This window comes from Amblyomma mixtum, chromosome 9 (genome assembly GCF_055824585.1).
Source record: "Amblyomma mixtum isolate Tamu chromosome 9, ASM5582458v1, whole genome shotgun sequence".
Classification (NCBI taxonomy): domain Eukaryota; kingdom Metazoa; phylum Arthropoda; class Arachnida; order Ixodida; family Ixodidae; genus Amblyomma; species Amblyomma mixtum.
The window spans coordinates 109,033,868-109,059,103 of NC_143020.1; the positions used below are offsets into that span (position 1 = coordinate 109,033,868).

At 44.8% G+C, this 25,236-nt stretch overlaps 2 protein-coding genes across 2 annotated transcripts in view; both read left to right on the top strand.

Annotated features, from left to right (window-relative positions):
- LOC149330664 (uncharacterized) overlaps positions 1-6,603 on the top strand; it is a 6,767-nt gene extending 164 nt beyond the window's left edge. The window contains exons 2-5 of the mRNA XM_089559919.1: positions 1,451-1,602; positions 3,323-3,390; positions 4,876-4,962; positions 6,470-6,603. Of these exons, the coding sequence (XP_089416045.1) occupies positions 1,451-1,602; positions 3,323-3,390; positions 4,876-4,962; positions 6,470-6,600 (438 nt within the window). The 3' untranslated portion in view covers positions 6,601-6,603. The remainder of the gene's footprint in view (positions 1-1,450; positions 1,603-3,322; positions 3,391-4,875; positions 4,963-6,469) is intronic.
- Positions 6,604-11,649: 5,046 nt separating this feature from the next.
- Positions 11,650-23,372, top strand: LOC149330665 (uncharacterized). Its single transcript, XM_089559921.1, has 5 exons — positions 11,650-11,766; positions 17,633-17,784; positions 20,927-20,994; positions 22,257-22,343; positions 23,242-23,372. Exons 1-5 carry the CDS (start codon positions 11,650-11,652, stop codon positions 23,370-23,372), a joined length of 555 nt encoding a protein of 184 aa, XP_089416047.1.
- Positions 23,373-25,236: the final 1,864 nt, after the last annotated feature.

Sequence of the window (25,236 nt, forward strand, 5' to 3'; positions counted from 1 at the left end):
CGCTGCGGACAAGGACGGAATCAAGTGTCTGAAACGAAAACGACCAGGTTTTTAAAGCGTGTGTGGTATTATAGAAGTTACGGTTGGCAAATATCATGGTGCAAAGTATAGCAAAATGATCTCAGTTTTACCTAGAATGATAGCAGCGATGCTGAGGGAGTTCTACGTTGTTTGAGATTGAAGTTGTCGCTTTGCGCGCCGTATCTCAAAAGTTCGTTGTCAGTTTTGAACTCAGTGTGGCTGAGAGCGGCGGTGATCCTGTTCTTTAACGACCAACGAGGAGGCTTGTAGCTATCGCCGCCGCCGAGTTGTTCATCTGTTTAGGGCCGCAAGTAAGTCAAGTTTTCTTTGGAAGCCTTTCGGTGCCTTCCTGACCCCCAGACTGTCGTCACCAATATGGAGCAATATCATGATTGCTTGATTGTCACCTGAAGATGGTCCCGGATAAATTAAAATCCAATAAAGTTAGTAGTCCTAAATTGCGTTGCTAGGCTCTGCTCTCGACGAGTGTTCAGTGCCTACCTGATATGACAGGCAGTTACTGGCTAACAGATTACTCTACGCGGCTTGCATGAAAAGAGATGTCCCTGGAGTGTCAGAGATAATTGTGCTGGAATGAACGTACGTACACATACCTACGGCACAAATAAAATGGCATACTTACTACTGCTTAATTGCGAACAATAATTTTGCCTTTAAAAATAGCATTGTGCAAAGTGATTTGCTTCTCTAACCCTTATTATATGCCTAGTGCTCTGCACACAGGTCACCGCCTTTTCCTGCAATAACTCTAAAACTATGAGAAATGTGACATTAGAGGCAATGTGAAAGGCTTCCAGCTTTACCACGCACAATAGATGCGCATTTTCCTGGTGTTTTACATTGCAATTTGGCTCTAAAGTTGGTGCTGGGAAAAATAATTTCATGAATAAAAGAATGGTTCTGAATTTTGAAGTGATATGAACAATTTATATAAAAATCTGGAAGTTTTTTAGTTCCCTGAACTTAAGGCATGCACGGGTTAATTTTTTTTTCGTAGTCCGCATATTACGAAATAGCGGATATAGCGAAGCGATTTCCGATTCCCGCCGACTTCGTTATAACCGGGCTAGACTGTATGTCGAAAAACATCACACGTATTTAAAAGACTTGAGATAGCAGCAAACACGACTGCTTCAATCATGATAGATGACAGTTGCTGTCCTGGTGATGAAAACGATAAAGAATGACGCAGGAAGAACTGGCAAAAACGAATAAGGATAAGAAGAAAAATAGAATAAGAATAGAATCAGAATTGTAATAGAATCAGCACTGGACAAGAAAAAGGAATTCGAATGGAGTAGGAATTGGAATAGGATCACAAGTGGAGGGATTGATGAGTGAAAGAAAAACGCTGCCGCATTTCCTTTGCATTAGTCGAAGTGATCGTCGTTAAACTTTTCGTTTGCAGATATTGGAGAACTTCCCAGAAGGCATTGCTCTGTACGATATCGACCGGGATGGAGATCTCGACTGCATGATTGTGATACGGACGGAATTCAACAAGGACCCCCCGAGAGCAACTTATGTTCTTTCGCTCATGGGCCCCCATGGGCAAAATGCGTATGTTTCAATTTAGCATTTAGAACATATTTCCGCTATGTGAATTAGGCTCACTGCCTGATTCTTGTCAATACCCTTCGAAAAATTATGTAATCTAGATGGACCTGTTGAAAAAAACTGCTGTTATGCACTCTGTCGGTAAACTAAACTAACCCGTACCATAAGGACGGTAAAACTAGAGCACCTTGGAAGTATTCTCGTCTTTCTTCCTTCCCACCATAAGACTCCTGATCTAAGGTAAGCATGCCGTCTACTTGTTTGCTTAAGTTGAATATAGGCGTAAATCTGTATGTTTGGAGACGCTGACAGATGCGAATATTGTGCCTCAAGAAGGGTGGACAGTTGGGCAAGTTGGTAACGCTGCATATTGGAAGGTTCAGCGCAAAAAGAGACCCAAGACGTACAGAAAGAGCACATAGGCAAGCGCTTACTCGCAACTAATTTTTTATTAGAAAAAAATTCACATTATGTACCACCCTGCCATGTGATAACAAGTCGAGATCACTTGCGAAGACACATTGCAAGGGAAAAAAAAACTAGAGAGAACGTTTACTACATTCGAATCGGAGCGAAAGCACGGATTTGTGCTACGTAGAAGACGACGGTGAGCAGGCAGTGCCGCGAGACGGAGCAGTTGGAAGTTGATGAAGACGACGCTCTCCAATGCACAGCGCGAGGGTGTGGTGCAGTTTAACACGTAGTGGTCTCGCTGAGCGGCCCTTAAAGGATGTCTGCTCGCGCAGCCACGGGTTCGACTCCCAGTAATGAATATTGATTCAATTTATTTTTATCTTTTTCATAGTTTGACCTCTAACTCAGCTGAAGGTCAAATTTACACGGCCCACGATTGAAGCTCGATGTCCCGTAGTGAAGGTTTCGCTTCAATAAAAAAAACTACTATGACCGGACTAAACCCTACCGCACAAAATACCGCCTGCTTCCTTGAAATTAAAAAAGAAACAAGATTAGTAATTATCAAGGAACGAGGCCTCTTTAATGACAAGCGTAACAGAAGGCTGGCTTACACACTGCGATTGTCTTTTTCGGATGAAGTAGGCTTCCATCAGTTCTCTCGTTGTTTTATCTTTGTGCCTAAATAAAATCTTTGTGCTAGCAACCAAAGGGCAACAGGTCTTCCTTTCCTTACTTTTCTTTTCATCTTTTCCACATTCGCGACAGTGCTTTTTCAATTTTCAAATGTGAGTGGTTTGTTTGGTTTAGTTTGGTTTATTGGGGTTTAACGTCCCGAAGCGACTCAGGACGCCGTAGTGAAGGGCTCCGGAAATTTCGACCACCTGGGGTTCTTTAACGTATCGGAGAAGGATTTGAGATGTTCCCGGAGACAAATATTTTTGCATCTTTTCATAATATTTATAAATACCAACACATATTGTGCAGCATGTTAACAAGATTGATAACACTGATCTATGTTAACATTGCTCTCTTCATCGCCTACCAGCTCCCATGTGAATGCAGGGCAGGGCAAGGAGTGCCACCGGAAGGAGTTTGGGTGACTTCCGCTGCACCTGTTCAAGCCAGGGCCCCCCGTGTGAATAGCGCTTTAAGTCAGGCATGACCGTTCGAGGCCGCGATATTGCGATATGCTGTTCACTCCTGATGGAAGTCTCGTGTTCGACTTGAACGATCCAGCCCTGGAAACCACATTTCGGAATTCATGTGGCAGCCCCTCCTAACTGAGCGTTTTTGATTCTCGTTGCAGGCAAAACTATACATACTTTATACGACCAGGACCAACGCCTGACAGGAATGTCGTCGTCATTAACAACGGTAAATAGGAACATGGAACAACTGCAGATCGTTGATAATCTGTTTATTAGCAGATAAGGAGAGCTGAAATTCAGACTGAAGTTACTACGCGGTGGAAGAGTTTTGCTACAACAAATAACAGCATGTCGTTTTTCATGCTAGGGATTTAAGAAATAACAGCGATGAGAATGATAACGGATAATATTATTAGGAACAACATTAAGCCAGGAGGCCTGTGTTCTAACAAGTTCCTTGTTCATTACCAACATTCTTGGATAAAAATTCTGAAAATTGCAAAATTGCAAGATACTTACATAGAAATATTGAAGGGAATGGTCCATTTTTACGATATGTAGAAAAGTCTTTCTTTTATAGCGTTGCCATCCCTCGCATCGAGAAATTAAGACTGGCACATAAAACAGTGGGGAACGCTTTTGAAGATAGCAAAAAAATGTATACCTGCCGACAGGAGACGTAGTGATATATTGATCGTCATAGTAAAATCTTATACATATGAAAAAATTGCACTCATGAACTTTTTCCCGTTCAAAAATGTTTCTGTCTAGAATGGTTGGGTATGTTTTCAGGAAATAGTTTCCAGTATCTTGACTTCATCTTTGCACTCCAGTCACATAGGTAATATAACACAAGGCTGAAAATGTCAGCAATTTTGGTACAAGCTAAGCCACTTAAGTGAATGCTAACTGGAAGGTTCTGGGAGGAATTGTACGCACAGAGTCGAAACAAGTATATGTAGATATAAAGCAAGTTGGAAGTCAAACCACACTCTTCGGGAAACTGGTTCAACTTTCTGTTCACGTTATTAATTGCAGAGTTAGTTTTTATCGCAACCATATGGTTTTGTGCCACTGTATAGCAAAAGTATTCGATGTAGAACTATTATTTTACGAAAGGCATTACTGTAAACCTAAAGGAACCGAACCTCCAATTTCATATACATTAAAGCCATGTTTTCAGGACTTCAGCCGATTTGCAGGCTATATAGACTTTTCTCGAGGTCCATGCTTGTTTTAGAGCTTAAACAATTAACGACTGGGAAGTATCCATTTGAGGTATTTAATAGAAGTCTTAAATAAGACTAACAGTTGAAGGTCGTCAACCTCATTAACTCAGTTAGGGCATGTGACATTTGAATATAAAGAAATGTGCGTTGTCATGTTTCCTTTGGTTACCAAGTGAAACGATCCAACAGGTCGAACATCCTTTGCTGTGTTAACAAAAATCCCTCTTTATACGTCTCGTATTGAGTGCTGAAATTTATAGCGTAAGATGCCGTAATGCACCGAACACCAGGGCTGCTTTTGCACATGTCTTCTTTCCAATTTAATTTCGTGGAAATAAAGCATAAACGACACCACTTCCCAATATACAAAGTGTAGTAATCTGAATGAAGCCTTCTAAAAAGCCTGATTATTTTTATACAATGCCATTTTGGCACGTTTTAGCCAAACAGTACAACTTACAGCCTTGTTGAATTGTTTACAGATTACGACCACCCCCTACCAGATCACTACATATATACAGACTACGAGAAATGCGTTGTCATGGAGTTTCCCTTCAACAATTATCAAGGTGAGCCATATTTAAAGACATTGTGCGGAAGGGATTAAATAAGACTACAGTCTTTTTTGCATTCTGAGAAAAAGAGGACAATAGGCTGCGGGGACAGGAACATATCGTAAAAGCTCTCACGAGTTCCCCCCCCTCCCCCCCCCCCCCCCCGATACAAGTATTTTACCTCGAAACGGCATGAAGACGTTTCTATTGGCTTTGTTTCTGAGGTTTAACCTCCCAAACATTCCAGGCTATGATGAACGCCGTAGTGAAGTGCTCTGGGTAATTTCGACCATCTGGGTTGTCAATGGGCAGTGACATCTCATAGCATTTACATTCAAGATCTTCCCGCTTTACATTAAACCGCTTCGATGAAGTGGTTCACAGTCATCGGGCTGACGTCTTTATGTTTTGTCTCCTGTTCTCTAGTATCAAAAGTAACTTCGAATTATCGAGCGGAAAAAAATTTACGGAGGCGCCTAGCTATCAATATCCGATGTTAGTGCGTTAGCATTCGATCTCCTTCTTGCTTTTAATTGTCTCTCCTCTTATATACTTTGCTACTTATTTGACAGAAGCCAACAGACACCGAAAACAAAGGAGAATTGTCTGTTTTTATTTGTGGATTTTAATCAATGGGAGATTTATAAAAGTGGAAGAAAAAATTACCGACGATTACGTTACTTCCTAATGCGAAATTTGAGCGCAGCAAATAAGCTGTTTCACCTTTTCGATAGTGAGTCAACCCCAGCTGCGGAGTTGGTTTCAGGGACAACGCCGCCGATGCCGACACAAACAATATGATACCCTCGCTTCCGCAGCGCTAAGAACCAGGTCTAGCCGTGGGAAGATGGTCACGTATTCGTCGACGTGCCGGGGCCTACGTGAAATAACCGGCGCGTCGGCAACTGAAGAGCACCCTATCCGCCACACAAGAACAGGGGGGGGGGGGGGGGGGGCTTTCCTCCTCTTTCTGCATGGCGGCGACGGTGTTCTATGCAGTCACGTTATCTTGACTCTCTAGCGGCGTCAGCGGCATCCAGCGGTATCAGTCGGTCGCTGCTAGCGCTGGGGGGATGAAAGGGGGGCGGAGCTGGTTACGAGGCCGATGGCAACGCCGACGACGACGCGAAACCCAGGAACGGACGCCAAAGAGCTGCGCTCTAAAAACAACGTCATGGGTTCGGATCCCACCGGCGGCATGTGGTTGTTTTTTCTTCTGCTTTTATTAATCTCCCATACATGAACCAACTCGTCCACTCACTTTAATTAATCCATTATTCCATTATTCATGAAAAAGCACAAGTTTAAAAAAAAGACATGCCCTATGCTTGCGGGTTTCGGTGGCTTTGCTTGTCTTTTTGATACTTATTTCTTTGCCCATTAAAACTTCTTAACTGCGGAGCAAACTGCTGATAATTTTTTATGTGCTCTTTGTTAAGTCATTCCTAGCCATTTTCACTTTTGCTAAGTCACGCGTAATGCTATTATGCTTTCATTAACTAACTTCATCCTGTATCCGCAGAGTGCGTGTTGTGGGTGTCAAGTGCAGTAAAAGACAATGTCCCTCAAGTCTGCACCGACCAGTACCAAGACAACTGCAACGATGGAAAACTGGCCTATGACAAGGATTCCTGTGGAGAGCTTTTTCAATAGAAGTCTGGCCGAAGCGGTGCCATTCTTATAAAAAATCCACGAAAAATTAGAAGTAAAGAATAAAGCTGATTTACATTCATTCTAAGAGGCTTGGAAATTTATTCTTTAATTGGTCTGTTTTTAACCAACAGTAGTAGCCACCGCCGATCCCCAAGATAGGCACAACATTCTGGAAAAGCCAGAACTTTTAAAAGCGCAGAATCCACAAAACACACGAAGTTTTGAAGACATCCTGAAGCAGCTAGAAACCTGTATGAACATCTCACATTAAACCGAAATGTCTCAACGATGATCGCTTCGCGAAGGGTATTAGAAACGTCTAAGCGACTTATGCATCTAGAACTTGACCCGGAACCACTTCCGATACGTCTCACTAAAAATCAGGTGTAGATAAAAGGCTCAATTAACGGTAGTTGTAGATAACACGCTCGACTAACGGTAGTTGCATGAACACAACTGTATTATCTCAATGTGACAGTGTCATTACAGACACACAAGTTACATAATTGAGAACCTATACAGCGGTGAACAGGTATCACACAAAGGAGAAAACGTTTTCTGACGTTAATCTGTTTTATTAAAACCATTTAATTCAGTACAGCTAAGTACGGCACATACACTTCTAGTTCGCATATACCCTTGCTTCGAAGCTGACATTCTGGCTGTAGTATTATGTGTCCAATTACTGGGGCCTTTTAGACCAAACTCTGAACGTGCGCATTCGGTTAAAAAAAATTGATGTCTCAACCACGTTCGCTTCGCGAAGGGTATTAAGAAACGCCTCAGCGGGTTATGCATCTGGAACTTCACTCAAAAACACTTCTGAAACGTCTCCCTCAAAATTAGGTGTAGGTAACCCGCTGAACTAACGGTAGTTGCATGAAGACAACTGTATTGTCTAAATGGGACACTGTCATTACAGAAAAAATTGCATAACTGAGAATCTATACAGCGGTGAAGAGATATCACACCAATAAGAAAACGTTCTCTGACAGATTTTTTTATTGAAACCATTTAATTCAGTGCCGTTAAGTCAGGCAAATGCATTATTAGTTCCCTTATACCCTTGCTTGAATGGTACCATTCTGGCAGTAGTGTTATCTGTCAACCGATTGTGACCTTTTAGACCAAACTCCGATAGTGCGCATTCGGTTTCACAAATTTGAAAATAAAACTACCTGTGAGATAAGTAGTCGGTCACAAGCATTTTGAAGGGGCTCTGCAACACCTTCCGAGGAGAGCCCATCAACGCGCTCAATCACTGCATTGTGTTGTCATGAACACCTGAGCCAAATACTACTCCTCAGCACGCAGCAGAGAATCCACAATCACGCACGAAAGTTAGGGAGCCCTTCCCGGCGACTTCTTCATGCTCCCACCCGCCTCCGTCGCTTGCACCTGCGTACACAAATTGGGAGATGGCTATTGGTTAGAATCTATCAGACGTCAGGCAGCTACCATGGAGCGTAGCTCCGCCGAGTCTGGAAGCTCCGCCCCAGCAGGCGGGGCCAGCAGAGGAGCGTCTACCTTCCAGCGTGCAAAAAGTGACGAGAGGAAAGGGAAAGGCGCGAACACGTTGAAATTCAAATTTTGACTAAAGATAACTCAAACTCTACAAAAAGCATTAAAAAAATTCTTGCAGGACAATATTTGTGAAGCGGCATGCTTTAGCATCCCAGGCATACCGAAACGTTATTAGAGCCCCTTTCAGAGTCCTTTTAAAGCCACCACTGACGCTACTGTGAATTGTGTGACAGTGATGGTGCTGTTGAAAAAAAAGTAAGACAATGTAGACACGTTGAAGATCAAAGAAGAGCAATGCAGCTTCAGTTTACACACGAACAGAAAGCAGAGAGAACCAGAACCAGAATGTGTTCCACAAAGCAAAACGAGTCATATTATAATAAGACGAATGGTGGCTGTGGTGGCAAAGAATATTTCATGCTACATCTTGAACGAAAAAACTGCAATATGCATTAATTAAGACTATCGCTTAGGACTAGGACCATGGATAGAAAAAGAGGACTCAGCGCGCGTCCTGAATTTTTTTCTATCACTTTGTCCCAGTTCTAGTGCTAGTCCTTATAATTATTCATGAAGCAACAACTAGCCCAGATTTGTGTTTTGACTGCAATGTGCAATATAATCACTGATTCGTTTGTTAGCCTTCCATCTCCTGAAGCAGGAAGGCTTCAGTGTTGTAGCAAATTAAAGCTATGTACCAGTGATTGTTGAATAATATTCATTAATTGGAGCTGGCACAAAAGCCTGCTCACGGGAGAGGGTTAAGTGGAGAAGGAGAGGTCCCATTAAGATGTCAATTCCTGCCTCATAATTATATTTCAGTGATTGCATTGTACTGAATCGTACTGTACTGTATTGTAGTGATCGGATTGCAGCTGCTTTCATGGCTCAGGGGACCTAAGCCCACCTTTCATGTCACAGTTATCGTTCGACTGTTGAATCCGAAAGAGCATCAAGAAGAAATTCAATTATAAATAATTCAAAGGTGGCATAGGAATACCAGGAAATACGGCACACTAATGTCTAGTGCGTGGTTTCAAAAACGAAAACAAACGAGTATGGTGTCGGTAGACCTTTATTTCAACGCTGTCAGTATGTACTGCAGCAGCGTGTTTACTAATAAATTAATTGCTATTATCAATGCCTGCCATGTTGTTAAGAGTTCATATTAGAAGGGTGTCAAAGTTCCTTCAAATCTGCATCCACTGTGTATAGCTGTAAAGCAGTATACACCAATTATTAAAAATGAAATTAGACACTAGCAGATGGCTTGCTAGTTACGCGATAGTTACGAGATGCTTTGCAGGTCTATGCTGCTTTACTTCCACGCAAACGTTTCCTCTATAATAATGCAGCTCCAGTGAGGCGTCTATATGTGCTGCTTGAGCGCTGTACATAAGGGTGAAAGGGTGATTCACATTGTATATCTTTCTTGACACACAGACATGTCTTTCTCGACATGTATTTGAGTTTATGGCGCTAACTTTTCGCGCTGCTGCTTCACTTACCGATATTAGTTATTTCTTTTTGACCTTGTAAGGCTGCGTTATACAACCTTTAGCAATATTATTCTTCAGGCGTGCTGCTACACAAGGAATACCTCCTTGATACTAAGCTGCATCAACACTTCGTCTGAATCGAAAAGTCTGCGCACCCTGCACCGAGGACTTGGTATTGACAAAGAAGGAAGAAACTACTTACAATGTGCGCTCTAAAACAGTCTTCACATGAAGAGACTGGTCTTAGTGCCGAGTGGCAACAGGTTATCCAATTTTGAGTTGGACAACAAATACCTATTTCTATAATACTCTACCCCAACAGGCACAACTAAGATTGCTGTTCTCTAAACGTAACATACCTTAGAGGACAGAATCAGTGTGGGAGAAGCATCAAATAAACTTGTCTACAAAAGGGCACGGAGTATCGAGCGGGGATGTCTCCCGAATAAACTAAAACCGGGCAACAATCTGCCGCCCAAAAAGATGGACTAACCCTAGCCCACCTGCATTGACAGGTCCGAAGATAATCACGTCGCATGGGTTTCATGGATGAACCCCAAACAAAAGTTGCGAAAACTTTGTGTAGGCTGTGGATAGAAATCCTGGCGCAGTGAATGACCTGCAAACTATAATAAATATCATCATCATCATCATCATCATCATCATCATCATCATCATCATCATCATTTATTTTACCCTTAAAGGCCTCTGTTGAGGCATTACATAAGGGGCTAGCATTACATATGTGTTGCTAGAAACATGTTGCAGGAGTTTTCTTTGCCGAGTACTGACAGGCCACGTGCATGAAATATCTGAACATAGCGCTGCAGGCAATACGCGATCTTTCAACTATTTTCACCGCGCACACATTTCAGACATTTGTCCCACATGGTGTGTCAGTACTCGGCAAGCACGTAAAGGCGCATCGAAGACGATTGAAACATTGCGTATTGACTGTACAGCGCTATGCTGAGACATTTATTCCAGATTATGTCAGTACACGGCAAGGCAAACACCTGTAACATGTTTCTAGCTCTTAATGGAACGCCACGGCCACGACAGCATATTCAGCACATTCAGGTAATCTTTGCCAAAAGTAACCAGGCTGAATGGTTTGCTTCTCAGTCGTATATTAAAGCCATTATGCCAGTCCTCAAGCTCTAAATCTCTGTATGGTAAGAAGAACCCCTGTCCTCACCTTCAAACAACTTTTTGAAGTTTGCAAAAGACGTGAGGGCTCTACTATACGAATGAGAAGCAAACCATGCAGCCTGGTTACTTCTGACAAGGACTGTGTACGTTCTACGCCTTGGTTAAAGCTGGGCTGTATATGTATAGGGGCGGGTTAATGACATCCTAGTCGAAATCAAAAGGAAGAAATGGGCTTGGGCAGGGCATGCAATGCTAAGGCAAGATAACCGCTGGTCCTTAAGGGTAACGGAGTGGATACCGAGAGGAGGCAAGCGTGGCAGGGGGCGGCACTAAAGTTAGGTGGGCGGATGAGATTAAGAAGTTTGCGGGGATACAGTGGCCGCAACTGGCAAAGGACAGGGTTAATTGGAGAGGCATGGGAGAGGCCTTTGCCCTGCAGTGGGTGTAGTCAGGCTCATGATGATGATGATGATGATGATGATGTATGTGTATGTCAGTGTGGTTTTTCCCATAATTATGGTGATTGCGAAACAGTAAACAGTAGCCGTCTCTGCGAGGGCAAGAGTAACAGCTGGCGGGACTCATTAACGCTGTCGCATCTTACATTTAATTTCGGAGCTTCAGCCTCCCGGGCCCAAATATTCTCCTTTGATTTCTGAGTTGATTACATTTATGCTGGGCGGTAATTACTAACAGTCGAATATGGACAAGCCGGACAAGGTTAGCGGGGAGAACGAACGAACGTCAAAATAATGATAATGTCATTCATTCCACCTGCCTTTATATTATAGGCCTGGCTGACACAGGTCTGGTCTTGGGTTTTAATAAGGCCGCACACACCGAGATTGCAGTCCATTGCTTGCTAGGCGGTACGATGGTACGCTATCTTCATGCTACGTTGGCCGGCGCCTGTTTTTTGCTGCTAGCTCTTCCGTTTGCTTCGTGTAAAGCAAAGCACCAGCTTGAACACGAGACCGTGGATGCTTTCAAGGTGAGTCACTGAAGCCCAATTTTTAGCCAGCTCGGCATGGAATATAACATAATTCGAGGGCTGAAACGAAAATTATCACGTTTGTGAAGCGTGGGTGGATTTATAAAAGCAATGATTGGTAGGTATTATGGTTCAATTTTGGACTAAAATTAAGCGGTGGCTCAGTGGTTAACGCGCTCATCTACCGAGCCGGAGTACCCGGGTTCGAACCCGACCGCGGCGGCCGGGTTGCGATGAAGGCGAAACGCATAAGGCGCTCGCGTGCTGTGCGATGTCAGTGCACGTTAAAGAACCCCGGGAGGTCGAAGTGATTCCAGAGACCTCCACTACGACGCCTCTTTCTCTCTTTCTTCTTTCACTTCCTTCTTTATCCCTTTCCTTACTGCGCGGTGAAGGTGTCCACCGAGATATGTGAGACAGATACTGCGCCATTTCCTTTCCTGAAAAACCAATTTACATTACCTATCGCCAAAAGTTCTTTACGAACCCAGGTCCGCTGTCTACAGCTATGCATACTACTTGTTGCACTTGAATAAGTTATTGTGGCTGTTTGGGATTAGGCGACTAAATGAGGTGTAGTTTTTTATGAGTGATCCAGTAATGAAAAACAAAAGCTTAGGTAATATAGATGAATAGACTGACTGCGAAGCTCACAATGCTACCCTTACGCTAGAGGACGAAGGACAAGGTATTTAATCAAAGACAGTGAATTTAGTCAGCTTATATAAACAGCGCTCACATTATGCTGTGCGCTCGGTAAGAGTCTGGGGGGGGGGAGAAAGGTGAAGCGTTAGGCGAACAGAAAATACCAAAACATAAAAAGGTACAGACAAATAAAAGTACGCGGTTACTGATCCGGGTTCCAGGTTCAAGAAAGAAGATTGTTGGTGCGCTGACGCTCCCCTGCATGTAATGTGCGGGAATCAACAAACAGCGTTCGTATTCACTTTTCACTCATCATTTTTTTTTTAAAAGAATTATAACCGGTACGCAGCTATATGTCTCCCGAGCATTAGGTCAGGCGTGATGCACTACGTTCTTTAAAGCAGTAATTTTGATATTTTCATACCAATTGTGAATTGCATTGTGTACTAGAGTTTAGAACTTTTTACTGGGTGAGGCTCTGTGAAGGGTAGCCAACCGAAAAACCCTTCTGGTTACCATCCCTGCATTCCCTCTTCCTTTTTATATCTCTCTCTGTCTTGATGGGCGAGAAGGTGCATGGCTATTGTCAATAAAAAGTTGCGTACACTTAACAGACGAATACAGGAAATACAATGAAGACGAATACAATGTGTCTTGTCCGCCTTCGTCGTCTTGCCTGTGTTAGTCTTTTATGTATGCGCAACTCTCTATTAACAATATGTATACTGGGAAGCCAGAGGTCATCTGTCTTGTCCCTATTTCTGTCCTGGAAACGTGTAAAAACAAGTTCTCTGGGTAAGAGTCAAGTGTTTTATTGAAACGACCACCGGCTAAATGTGTGAAACTATTTGTAGGCCAGATTAACACATGTACTACGTACCGTCTATGCGAACGTTTCTCATGCCTCTTAGACTATGGTCGGACCACCGTGAAGGCGTTGCAACTGCAACAGCCCGGATTCGCTCACTCTTTGCGATGACGAATCAACCTTGCTTTGACCTTCGGGAACTACTTTATACGAAGTCGGGGCAAAGGCAATGCAAAGTTTGACTTATCCGGCTGAATACCTTATTTTCGTCTCGTTCGACCGCTTGGTGCCCTTGCACCAACTACACTACAAATGAAAATACTCGCGCCACTGCAAATTCTAGTAGCGTTTGGGAAGTGACGCTGCCACCGCGATCATGACGGAGGCTAGAAACGTTTGGACCAAAGAGAAAAAAGAGAAACCTCATGCAACATTTGAAGGTGTTGCAAAGGGAGTAGCGCGGCTTTCATTAAAATCGACATGATGACAGATTCCTGTCGACATTCGTGTTGGTTTCTCTGTGGGAAGCCATCCAAAACAGCGTCGGTGCTGTAGTGATGAACCCGTTGCAATACAATCACACACGAGCAAAAAACCTACACTGCGGTTTTTCACTTTCTCTCAACTGCACTCGAGAGCACTTGGAGAGTAACTCACACAAAATTACCCTCCGATCTTCTGATGAGCAAAAAGGACGGCTCTGCCTGGCCCTTCCAGCGAGTAATAGGATATTTACCGTGGTAAGAAATATGGCCGAAATACAGCCCATCTAACCGTACCCGTACATGGTTAGAGAAACTAGCCAACAGTTAACTATCAACTTGTCAACTTGATCCTGAAAAATATGCGCATCATGGGGACATTTCCGAAAGGCACTACTGAGGCAGACGCTGGCTATGTCTTTATTTACTTACTAATGCAGGGTGTGATGACATGTCTAGCAGGAGACGTTTACACGCATTATCGCACACAAAACTTGTTATGTCTATATTAAGCCTTTATCCAGAATCATTGCACACACTGTCTTTCTTGCCGGGGAGCTAAATGTTTTGAACACATCGAAGACTGAGGTGCCTTCAGTTGGAAGCCATGAGACCCTAGTCGTTAATTTAATTCAGAAGGCATTCTCTACCCATATACTGCAGCTTAAACCTTCTCCCATTTCAGGAAGGAAAATGAGGAGAAGGCAACGCGACAGGACAACTTTTACAAAAATTTTCTTAGTCTACAGATTGTCCATAGACTTCAATAAAACTTGGGTTGGGCCTAGTTGGTACATGATGTTGTGAAGGTATAGGAAGCGCAATCAAAGGACGAACCACGAAGAAAGACAGAGACACACACAAGCGCTTGTGTGTGTCTCTGTCTTTCTTCGTGGTTCGTCCTTTGATTGCGCTTCCTATACCTTCATGTCCATAGACTTCTGTCTATACAGTCTCTCTAAAAATTCTAAACACTCTCTATAAACAAACCGTAGAGAACAGTCAATAGGCAATACATATGCTATAGACAGACTATAAATCTACATATTTATGTGGAAACATCTATAGGAAGGCAATAGAGTCTTTGAGAAGTCTACGGACTTTCTATAGACCATCTTTATAAGGGAAGGAACAATACAAAAGAGACTTGTCAGGCGCTGAAACTACTACCAACAAATTGTTACGTTACGTAAGGCGGTGGCGTAAGGACTGTTACGTAAGCCGATGGCGTTCAAGTAATATTCCATTGAGGCAGCATGCAGCCTGCTTGGACGCTGTAGAAGCGAGCACATGTCCGAGGAATTCCAGGAACAACGCAGGTAGCACAGTACATGTAATTATAAGCGCATTTCTTCGAGCATTTTAAGCATTGCTCTTTCCTTGATTTACCAGTAATGAACAAAGGTTAGATAGCCTGGAAGAGGGTTAAAATACAATATTTACATTTACACCGGAATCCTTTAGGTTGTGGGGCACCTGACAACGGTACGGCATCATAGTCAGAGACTGTCTTGTTTTTTACTGCATAAGCATTACTAGTGTGGCATTACGAAAATGGAAGCGTCTGCCTCTCTCTCTAGAGCCTCGTATAGTTACGCCTCGAATTTTAAAAGCACTACTTTCCAGTACCTCTCCACCCTACCCTACCCTACCAAGGGGGCGGTCCACCCATCCAGCGCCTCCCGTAGTCCTCGTCCCCACCCCACACCCGGCCCTCTTAACCCTCTAAAGCCGCCATCCACCACGCACCCACCAAACGACACCCTCCAGAAAGACCACCCACAACCAAATTACTCAGCTATCTAGATAAACCCCCCAATGTGACCTCTACCTTAGAAGCCCAAGGAGGAGCGGAAAGAAAAATTGCGAAGTCCTTCCTAACCTAGCCTTCGGAAGTACAAAGTGACAACTGACAACGTTAGGAATCGCTTAGTCCCCCTTCGCAAATACCGAACCAGAATTACGGTACGCACGAATCCTCCTCGGAACCTCTTTCTATCAAGCAGCGCTCTACTGCCGCTCCTCTGTAACCCGAACTACGTTGCTCACCGTGTCAATGACTCGAAGCGCCAAACACAGGGCAGTGGAAACATTCCACACGCTTTGACCGCTGCGCAGCTGGCACCCCGACAACTCGTCAGTTCTCCGTGTCTGACATAATACCTCGCTCTCATTGCTTGACTGCAGTGTAAAGTCTCCCCCTCTGCCGTCCACCAATCCTGAACTCTTGTGACAACGCGCAAGGATTTTCCTCTAAAAGACAGCTACAATGCTGGTCATTAAAACTGACATATACTCAGAGGATAAGATGCCATGAACTGCGTAAGCAGAATACGTTTTTCATTACCATCAGCCTAACTACGCCCACTGCAGGGCAAAGACTACCCCATGTCTCTCCAATTAACCCTATCCTTCGCCAGTTGCGGCCACCCTATTCCCGCAAACGTCTTAATCTCATCCGCCCACGTAACTTTCTGCCGTCCTTTGCAACGCTTGACTTCGCTTGGAATCCACTCCGTTACCCTTAAGGACCAGCGGTTATCTTGCCTTCACATTACATGCCCTGCTCAAGCCCATTTATTCCTCTTGATTTTGATCAGGATGTCATTAACATATGAATATTAAAATATCCTCCAGCCATTAAAGTTTATTTGCCACCTGTTACAAACGAAAGAAAGCAGCGTAAAATTCCATAAAACAGCGTCGTTTCTTTTCGGAGGCCTATAGCAACCCGAAAACATACACTTGCCAGTACAGACAGATATATGACCTCGAATTCATCAGTAATCAGACTGTACGCGTCCGGTATCTCACATTTAATGTCATTAAACACCAAGGAGGCTACTACACCCCCACGGAGGCCATTGTGTGAGCAGCCCTTCTGCACTGCGCTTCCCTTGACCCAGCCACCCACCTCAAAATTGTGTAATCCATTTATGAAATACGGGAAGTGCAGTGCACAGTGCGAAAGGAAGTTACAACAAGAAAGGAGAAGTAGTCACAATGATGACGACGATAAATTATTACGGCGCAAGGGCTTCTTTGGCCAAACAGCGTGATGACGCAAGGTTTTTTTGTTGACTCAAGGTGAGGGCAAAGGCCCATTTTCCAAGCAATTCACCTTAAAGAAGAACCCCAGGCAAGGGGAAAGTTTGCACCCGTTGTATCACCGGTGGAGACCAGGCGGCGCTGGGGATCGAACCCCCCACCTACCACACGCGAGGCGGATGCTCAGACCACTAGGCCACCACTGCGGTAGCAGCCTTGATCAAGCAGATAATTGAGCAGGTGCACTTTTTGTTGCGAGAGCGTTTGGAGAGCCGTGAGAGCGAAAACTGTCCGGCGCCGGCGGCGTCTATGTGAAACCTCCTCAAGCCAATCGTGGACGTTGGCAGTTGCTGTTCAGGTGATGAAAACGACAAGGTTTGGTTTGGTTTATTGGGGTTTAACGTCCCAAAGCAACTGAGGCTATGAGAGACGCCGTAGTGAAGGGCTCCGGAAATTTCGACCACCTGGGGTTCTTTAACGTGCACTGACATCGCACAGCACACGGGCCTCTAGAATTTCGCCTTCAAGAAATTCAGCCGCCGCAAAACGACAAGGAATGACTCAGTAAATATATAAAAATGGAATAGACTGAACGCTACGAATAAAAATGCAAGAAGAATAGAATCAGAACTTGACTGGAATTAGAGCTGGAATAGAATCAGAATTGCAATAGAATAACAACTGCAATAGATTAATAGTTTGGTTTATCGGGTTTATCGTCCCAAAGCGACTCAGACTATGAGGGACGACGCAGTGAAGGGCCCCGGAAATTTCGACCACCTGGGGTTCTTTAACGTGCAATAGATAAATGAGTGAAAGAAAAATGCTGCTGCATTTCCTCGGAATCAAGCGAATTGATAGCACCTAAAGTTTTTGTTTTCAGGCATTTGAGAACTTCCCATATGCTATTACTTTGTACGATATCGACAAGGATGGAGATCTCGACTGCCTGACTGCGATACGGACGGAATTCAACAAGGACCCACTGAGCGTAACTTATGTTCTCTTTCTCAAGGGCCTCGAGGGACACAACGGGTAAGTTTCTCTCACATTTTAACTAAGTTTAACTCATATTTCAACAAGGTGAACTAGCCTCATTGATTGGTTCATGTCAATACCTTTTATGAAATTATATAATCTACACGAACCTGCTGAAGAGAACTCGCGTTAAACATTCTGTCGGTAAACGAAACTGAGTCGTACCACAAGGACGGGAAAACTGGAAGCCTGGCCTTATTCATTGTGAAAACTTCGCGAGAAAACGAGACGAACGAAGAAAGACACAACACAAGCGCTGGCACTAAGAGCCCACGGTGCCACAAATTAAGTTAATTTAAGGCTGTGGTTTGGGCGAGTTGGTATTGCTTCATAGTGAAAACAGCGCTGTGTGTTGTGTCTTTCTTCGTTCGTCTCGTTTTCTCGCTCTGTTTTCACTATGCACCACTATCATCTAGCCCAAACCACAGCCTTAATTAATCACGTCTTCTTGTCTCTCTTACTTGACTGCGTAAAACTTGTTGTATATGGTAAGCATACCGTTTTCTTGTTTCCTTGAGTTGAATCGTGGCATAAATATGGAGTATAGGCGACCTTGAAAAATTCGAATATTTTGCCCCACTTTCACAGTTAGTATAGAGAGATACCAGATAAAGTTTTTAAGCGGTTCAATAGTTTTTGCAACAGAGTTGAATGTCAGTTGTATGTCAGTTGTCGTATGTTTATTCGCTTTGTTGGTCCAGTGGTATGTTCGAATTGTCCTGATAGTTTTGAAGAAGCGCGACTGAAAGATTCAAGTAAACTTCTTTACGTGCAAAAGATTGGTTGGTTTATGGGGTTTAACGTCCCAAAGCGACTAAGGCTATGAGAGACGCCGTAGTGGAGGGCTCCGGAAATTTCGACCACCTGGGGTTCTTTAACGTGCACTGACATCGCACAGTACACGTGCCTCTAGAATTTCTCCTCCAAAGAAATTCTAGCCGCCGCGGCCGGGATCGAACCCGCATCTTTCGGGACAGCAGCCGAGCACCATAACCGCTGAGCCACCGCGGCGGCTTTACGTGCAAAAGAGGCCAGATAATAGAGAGGTTTCTCCAGTAGCTCACGACGCTGAGGCCCCTGTTAATCCCACATGGGCTAGTAGTGCTGGTGCAACCGCTCTAATACTTTTGTTGCCCACCTGTGGGAAACAAGTGGGCAAGCCCAAACTCTTCTTAGACGCTCGAGGGAAATGAGTACCATATCGGCGTTGCTAGGACTAACTTATCTCGCCTTCCTACATCAAGCCCACGTCGGTCCCTTGTTGAGAATTTAATGGCAGATGCAGTTGATGTATGGGCCTTCTGCAGGAAAAAACCTCAGCCAGCCCAGTTGGGCTGCACACACGAAAACTCACAGGCATTCACATTGGCTGTGCAGGGCTCAAACCCGGTGGGCCCGTGTGCTCACTACGTCAGTCCCTTGAAGGATACACAAAGGCGAGTGCAACATAAATGTGGATTCTAAGTGGGAAAAACTTCGTTGAAGCCAACTGGGGCGGCCCACACAAAACCGCCGTGGGCCCCAGATCGGCCTTGGCGGGGCTGGAAAACGGGCGTGAACTCATGCTGCCACATTAATCCGTTATAGGGTTGCAGAGTGCAAATGCAACATTCATGTGGGATCTGGGAAAGACCTCCGCAAGCCCAATTGGGGTGGCCCCTATAAAACCGTAGTGGGACCCACATCGGCGTTGGCTGGGCTGAAAAACGGGTGTAGCCTCATGCTGCTCACATCGGTCCCTAGTAGGTTACTTGTGCGCAGACGCAGGATAAAAGTGGGCTCTATGAGGGAAAAGCCTAGTCAAGCCAAACTGCGCCTGCCCACATCACGGCGCTAGAAGTACCTTAGCTCACACGACGACGCGCATCCGCTATGTATCCGCCGAGGAGAGCGCTTAAGCAGTTTCCAGCATGCAGAGTGAACGGGCTGTAGGTACTATATCGGCGGTGGTGTGGCTGGAAATTGAGCATGCCGACATTCCCTCCATATCGGTTCTTTTCGGTTACTTTAAGGAAAACGCAACATAATGTGGGACTCTATAATGAAAAAATGATCGGAGAAACTAAGTTACTGCTTAGTTAAGAGATTCAGCGAGAGCCGTCATTGATTCCAAAATGTTCTCGGAGGTTGCGGGTGCTTAGCGCTGACGCTTACTACACTCTCAATGCTGCACGGCCTTCCAGTACGAACCTCGTCCAAGATGGCGGTTCAAGGTCTACCCAATTCGGCGAAGAAGCCATGGTCGGTGTGTGTGCGTACTTTGTGTGTCTACTTTGCTCCGAAGCAAGCGGCCATGCTGATGGAGGGAGGAGTGGGTGGGGGGGTTAGGCCACTGAAGGAGGACGGTTGGCGGGCGACAGAGGGGGGGGGGGGGGGTGAGCACATCTAAAGCTTCAAAGACAAAGATAGCGCAACGGTTGGGGGGAACGCCGAGCATCTGCGTGATGCATGGACCACGGTTGCACGAAGACCCAGCTTGGGCTCTGTATAACAGCCCCCCCCCCCCCCCCCCCCAATCTACTGCCCAGCACCTGGAAGGTTTCACGTCACCATTATACTAGATACAAACACGTAAACAAAATTTTTGCACGGATCAGCGTTTACGTCATTCTACTGAAACTGATACTAAATGACACTCCACTCGATGCCTTCGATTTAAACTTCCTGGGTGGCATGACTATAATTATTTGTGTTCACAGCTTTATTTTCACAAAGGACTGGCGAGAGACGCGAAGTGGATGGTAATTTGGTGGAAACTGCGGAATTCCATGAACAAAAAAACACACAGAAGTAAACCAAGACGGAGCACTGGCAGCTCCGGCAGTAGTTAAGAATAACACAATTTAAGAAAAAAGTTACAAATGCCGCGAAATCAAGGCGAGAAAAAAAAGCTCCCACCGAACCAGCACTTGGCAAATAGAAATTTAAACAAACTCCTCGGCTCTGATGACCGAGATTAACATTAAAGCATGTCGGGTTCGACTGCAGAGATTAGTTCAGCAGATGTTGGAGTTACCCGAAACACCAAGTGTCAGGAAACCGGGTGCTTCTTTCCCTCAATTAGGACAGGAATTCATGTGGCAATTACGAATTCATGGTGCACCTTCTCATAACTGTTCGCTTTTGGGTGTTGTTGCAGGCGAAACATTACTTACTTTATACGACCAGGACCAACGCCTGACAGGAATGTCGTCGTCATTGACAATGGTAAAATGGAATGTGCTGCAGCTACAGACAGTAGAGAATGTGATTGTTAGTGGACAGAAACCGCTGAAATTCACCGAGAAGAACTGCTCCGTAGATGAGTTATGGTACTAAGAACGGATAAGCGCATGTTATAAATCATGCAAATGATTTAAGTACTAACAATGACGATATTGATAACAGATTCACTAATGAGGCCCATGAGGTCGCCTCTATAATTGGGGTGATAGGTGACTGTGAGCTTATTTCGTTTTTTTCATCTTCAAGAATTTGAAGAACATTCTACCATGTTGCTTCTATTTCGTGAACAAACAGTGCTAACCAGATGCTTTCCAATATCTTGATTGCGTATTTGCACTCCTTTCACATAGGCAATAAAACACAAAGCTCAAAAAGTCACCACTATCGCTATTACCTAACTCATTTAAGAGGATATTTACTGTTAGGTCTTGCGAGGAAACTTTATTCAAAGGAGAAAGTAGAAAGTTGAACCACGCTTCTCGAAAGGGGTTAAATTTTCCATTTACGTTGCTAGTAGCAGACTTAGTTTTTCATCGCGAGCATATAGTTTTGTACCATTTTATAGTAAAATTCTGAAGTGCGCAAAAAGAATACGATATCAAAAAATACGCAAGTGCCAAGCATCTACAATTATTTCTCGAAATCAGTTCTATTACAGACTAATAATTCGTGAATGGCACCACGCTAAAGTTACCAAGAACGAAGCTTTAAGCCATATCTTCAAATGTCTTGCGCCAATTTGAAGATTTTTCTCGTGGCCTCTGCTCTAATGAGGACATTAAATTAAAGCATTGACTATCTGCATCTTAAGCATCGAATACAAATATTGCGTAAAAACAACAGTTTAAGTGGATTAGTAAACTGATTAAGTGACGGCCATGCGACGTTTCAATTTCAAGAAATTTTCGTTGTCATGTTTTCACTGGCTACCAAGTCACACCATCTGAAAGGCTGAACATTCTCTACTCCGTTGAAAACATCCCTCTTTCTAGATTGCAGAATGAGTGCTGAAATTTGTAGCGTATGCAGCCATAATGGGCCGAAACAACACGACCACAGCTTCTGCGCGTTTCTTGTTTCCAATTTAACTTAAAGGAAATTAAACATAAGCCACACAAGTGCCCAATTACACAAAGTCTCGTAATTTGGAACGTTCTACGATGCCGTTATTGTATTCACGCACTGGAACTTAGGCACGTTCAGGGTAAACATCACAACTTACAGCCTTATTGAATTGTTTACAGATTACGACCACCCAGTAACAGATCATTACATATACTCAGACTACGAGAAATGCGCTGTCATGGAGTTCACCGTGAATAATCATCAAGGTGAGTCACATTCCAAGGCATGGTATGGAAGAGATTGAATGAGTCTGCAGTGTCTTTTTTTTTGCATTTTGAGAAAACTGGACTATAGACTGGGGGGACCGAAACCTCTCGGACAAGCTACCACGTGCCCTCCATCCGATACAAGTATTTTGCCCGAAAACGGCATGACACCATTTCTATTTATTATCTTCCAGGTTTACATTAAAGATGACAGCATTTCTATTGATGATCTTTGAGACTTACATTAATTTATACCAAAGCAGAAGTTCACAGTTCTATTTGCAGTTCTCTAGCAAAAAATTACTTGTAATGCAGGAGCATAAAAATGTACGGAGAAGCTTGATTATCACTATGCCTTCACATTACGTTAGCACTAGGACTTCTACTTGCTTTTAACTGCTTCTCTTCTAATTCTTTTCACCTCTTCATATTTTATTACTTTGCCATGTATTTCTTTGGTCAGTAAGGCTTTCTTTCCTAACTTGGCGGAGCAAATTTCGCTGCGCTCTTTGCTGAGTCGTTCTTGGTCATTTCCGTTTTTGCTCACAAATTAGTGGTCATTATCAATTTCGCAGTCATTTCTTTTTTTTTTCTTGTGGAAGGCGGGAGGAGGGCTCATCCCGTATTCGTTACCTTCAGTTTTTGCCCTCCCCTGCCCCAGAAGCAGAGAGGGCGATTTCCCTCTCTCCAAGTCACGAACTCTACCGTAGCAGGTGGCAGGTGTACACAACAGTACGGCTCCGAAGGACGCCGGCTGCTTTTTGTGCGATAGCGCTGCTGTTGCGTGCTAGAGCGATGTGTACCAAGCATTCGCTTACTTTTAGGATTCCAGCTGCGAAAGCAAAACAGAGCGCAGTGTTATGGCGCTTTTATTGACTACTTCCTCCTGCATTCGCAGATTGCGCGTTGTGGGTGTCAAATGCGGTAAAAGACAACGTCCCTCAAATCTGCATCGACCAGTTCCAAGACAACTGCGATGATGGGACGCTGGCTTATGACAAGGAATCCTGCGGAGACCTTTTTCAATAGAAACCAGGCCGAAGTGGGGAAGTCCCTTTCAAATACCTACAAAAATTTATCGAAGGTCAAAAATAAAGCTTGTTTACATCCATTCTATCATGCTGCGAAATTGTTTCTTTGCGTAGAGTTTTTCTTGAGCAACGCCATTATTGGCAAAGACCCATCCCTGAGATGCAGAAAACCATTCCGAGAGTGACGAAACGTTGTTATACTATCACAAGAAACACAAAACGTTTTCAGAACGTTATGAAACAGCTACAAAGGTATACGGATGTCTTACGTTAGACCAAACTCCCTTAGCGGAATGCGAATCGAGAAGTGTACTAAGAAACGCCTCAGCGAATTACGCATCTAGAAGCTCACTCAGAACCGCTTTTAACGTCTCACGGAAAATTGCGTCAAGATAACACGCTCAGGTAAAGCTAGCCGTATGAAAACAACCTAGTAGGGCTCGCGCCGTGTGGAATCTGTCGCTGTTGTTGCCCCAGCTTGCCTGGCCTTCCCTTTAGTGCCTGCTAATAAAGCCCCCCCTTCGTCAGCAAGTACGTTACAGTCTGGTGGAGGTGCTGGGTACCCGTGAGCCCATGCAAGAGAGCCCTCCAGGACGCCGTCGAGCCAGCCCTGTACCGCTTGACACCCCGGTACATCGCTTCAGCCGGAGGATCCAGGGACTGCCATCGGAGGTTGGACCCTTAGAGAGCGGCGCCATGGCGACAGCCGCTCTTCCTCCTCTGCAAACCGCTGCTGCCGCGCCATCCCACTACACCTTGCAGACTCCGCAGATTCCCAAGACGTTCCGTGGGGAACTTTTTGAGGATGTGGAGGACTGGCTCCTTCACTTTGAACGCGTAGCTGCGTTTAACCAATGGGACGACGCAGCCAAACTCCGGAACGTTTACTTCAGCCTCGAGGATAGTGCTCGCACCTGGTTTGAGAACCGAGAGGACGTTCTAATCTCGTGGCATGAGTTCCGTCGTAGGCTGCTGGAGGCCTACACAAGCGCTGATCGTCGCGAACGAGCTGAGCGTGCGCTACAATCCCGCATCCAGCTGCCGAACGAAAGCGTTCAGATGTACGTCGAGGACATGACGCGCCTCTTTAGAAGAGCTGATCCGGCCATGCCAGAAGAAAAGAAAGTCCGGCATTTGATGCGTGGCGTCAAAGAACAGCTCTTTGCAGGCCTCGTGCGCAGCCCACCATCGACCGTCGCTGCATTCCTTGCCGAGGCCGCGACGATGGAAAAGGTTCTTCAACAACGTTCTGCGACTTACAACCGGCCCGTGCATGCTGCTGCAGTCACCGAATCGTTTGCCACCGCCGGGAGCCACCCTGACGATTTGCGCGAACTGATTCGCACCATCGTGCGTGAAGAGGTCCTCAAGTTTTTCAGCCCTTCGCAGTCTGCACTTGGTTCGATTTCCGCTCTTGTTCGTGAGGAGGTGCAACAGGCGTTCAGGGGTCCTACCGTCGAAACACCACCTCTTCCGGGAGACTACAGCCGCCCCATCTATGCCGAAGTTGCGAGACGCCCGGCTGCAGCTTCGCCACCGCCGATTCCAGTAACGCCTCCTGCACCGCTGTCCCCAGTTCCACCAGACTGTAACGTACTTGCTGACGAAGGGGGCTTTATTAGCAGGCACGAAAGAGAAGGCCAGGCAAGCTGGGGCAACAACAGCGACAGATTCCACACGGCGCGAGCCCTACTTCGTCGTCGTCGCCCTACTTCGTATGTGCCACCTGGCAATACTAGGTGGCATTATTATCTTAAGAGGACCTTTCATTGCAGAAGCAAATGGTGTATAGTTGAAAATATATGCCGCGGTGAAAGTGAATCACAGAATACGATCAACATTTTCTTAACTTGATATGTTCT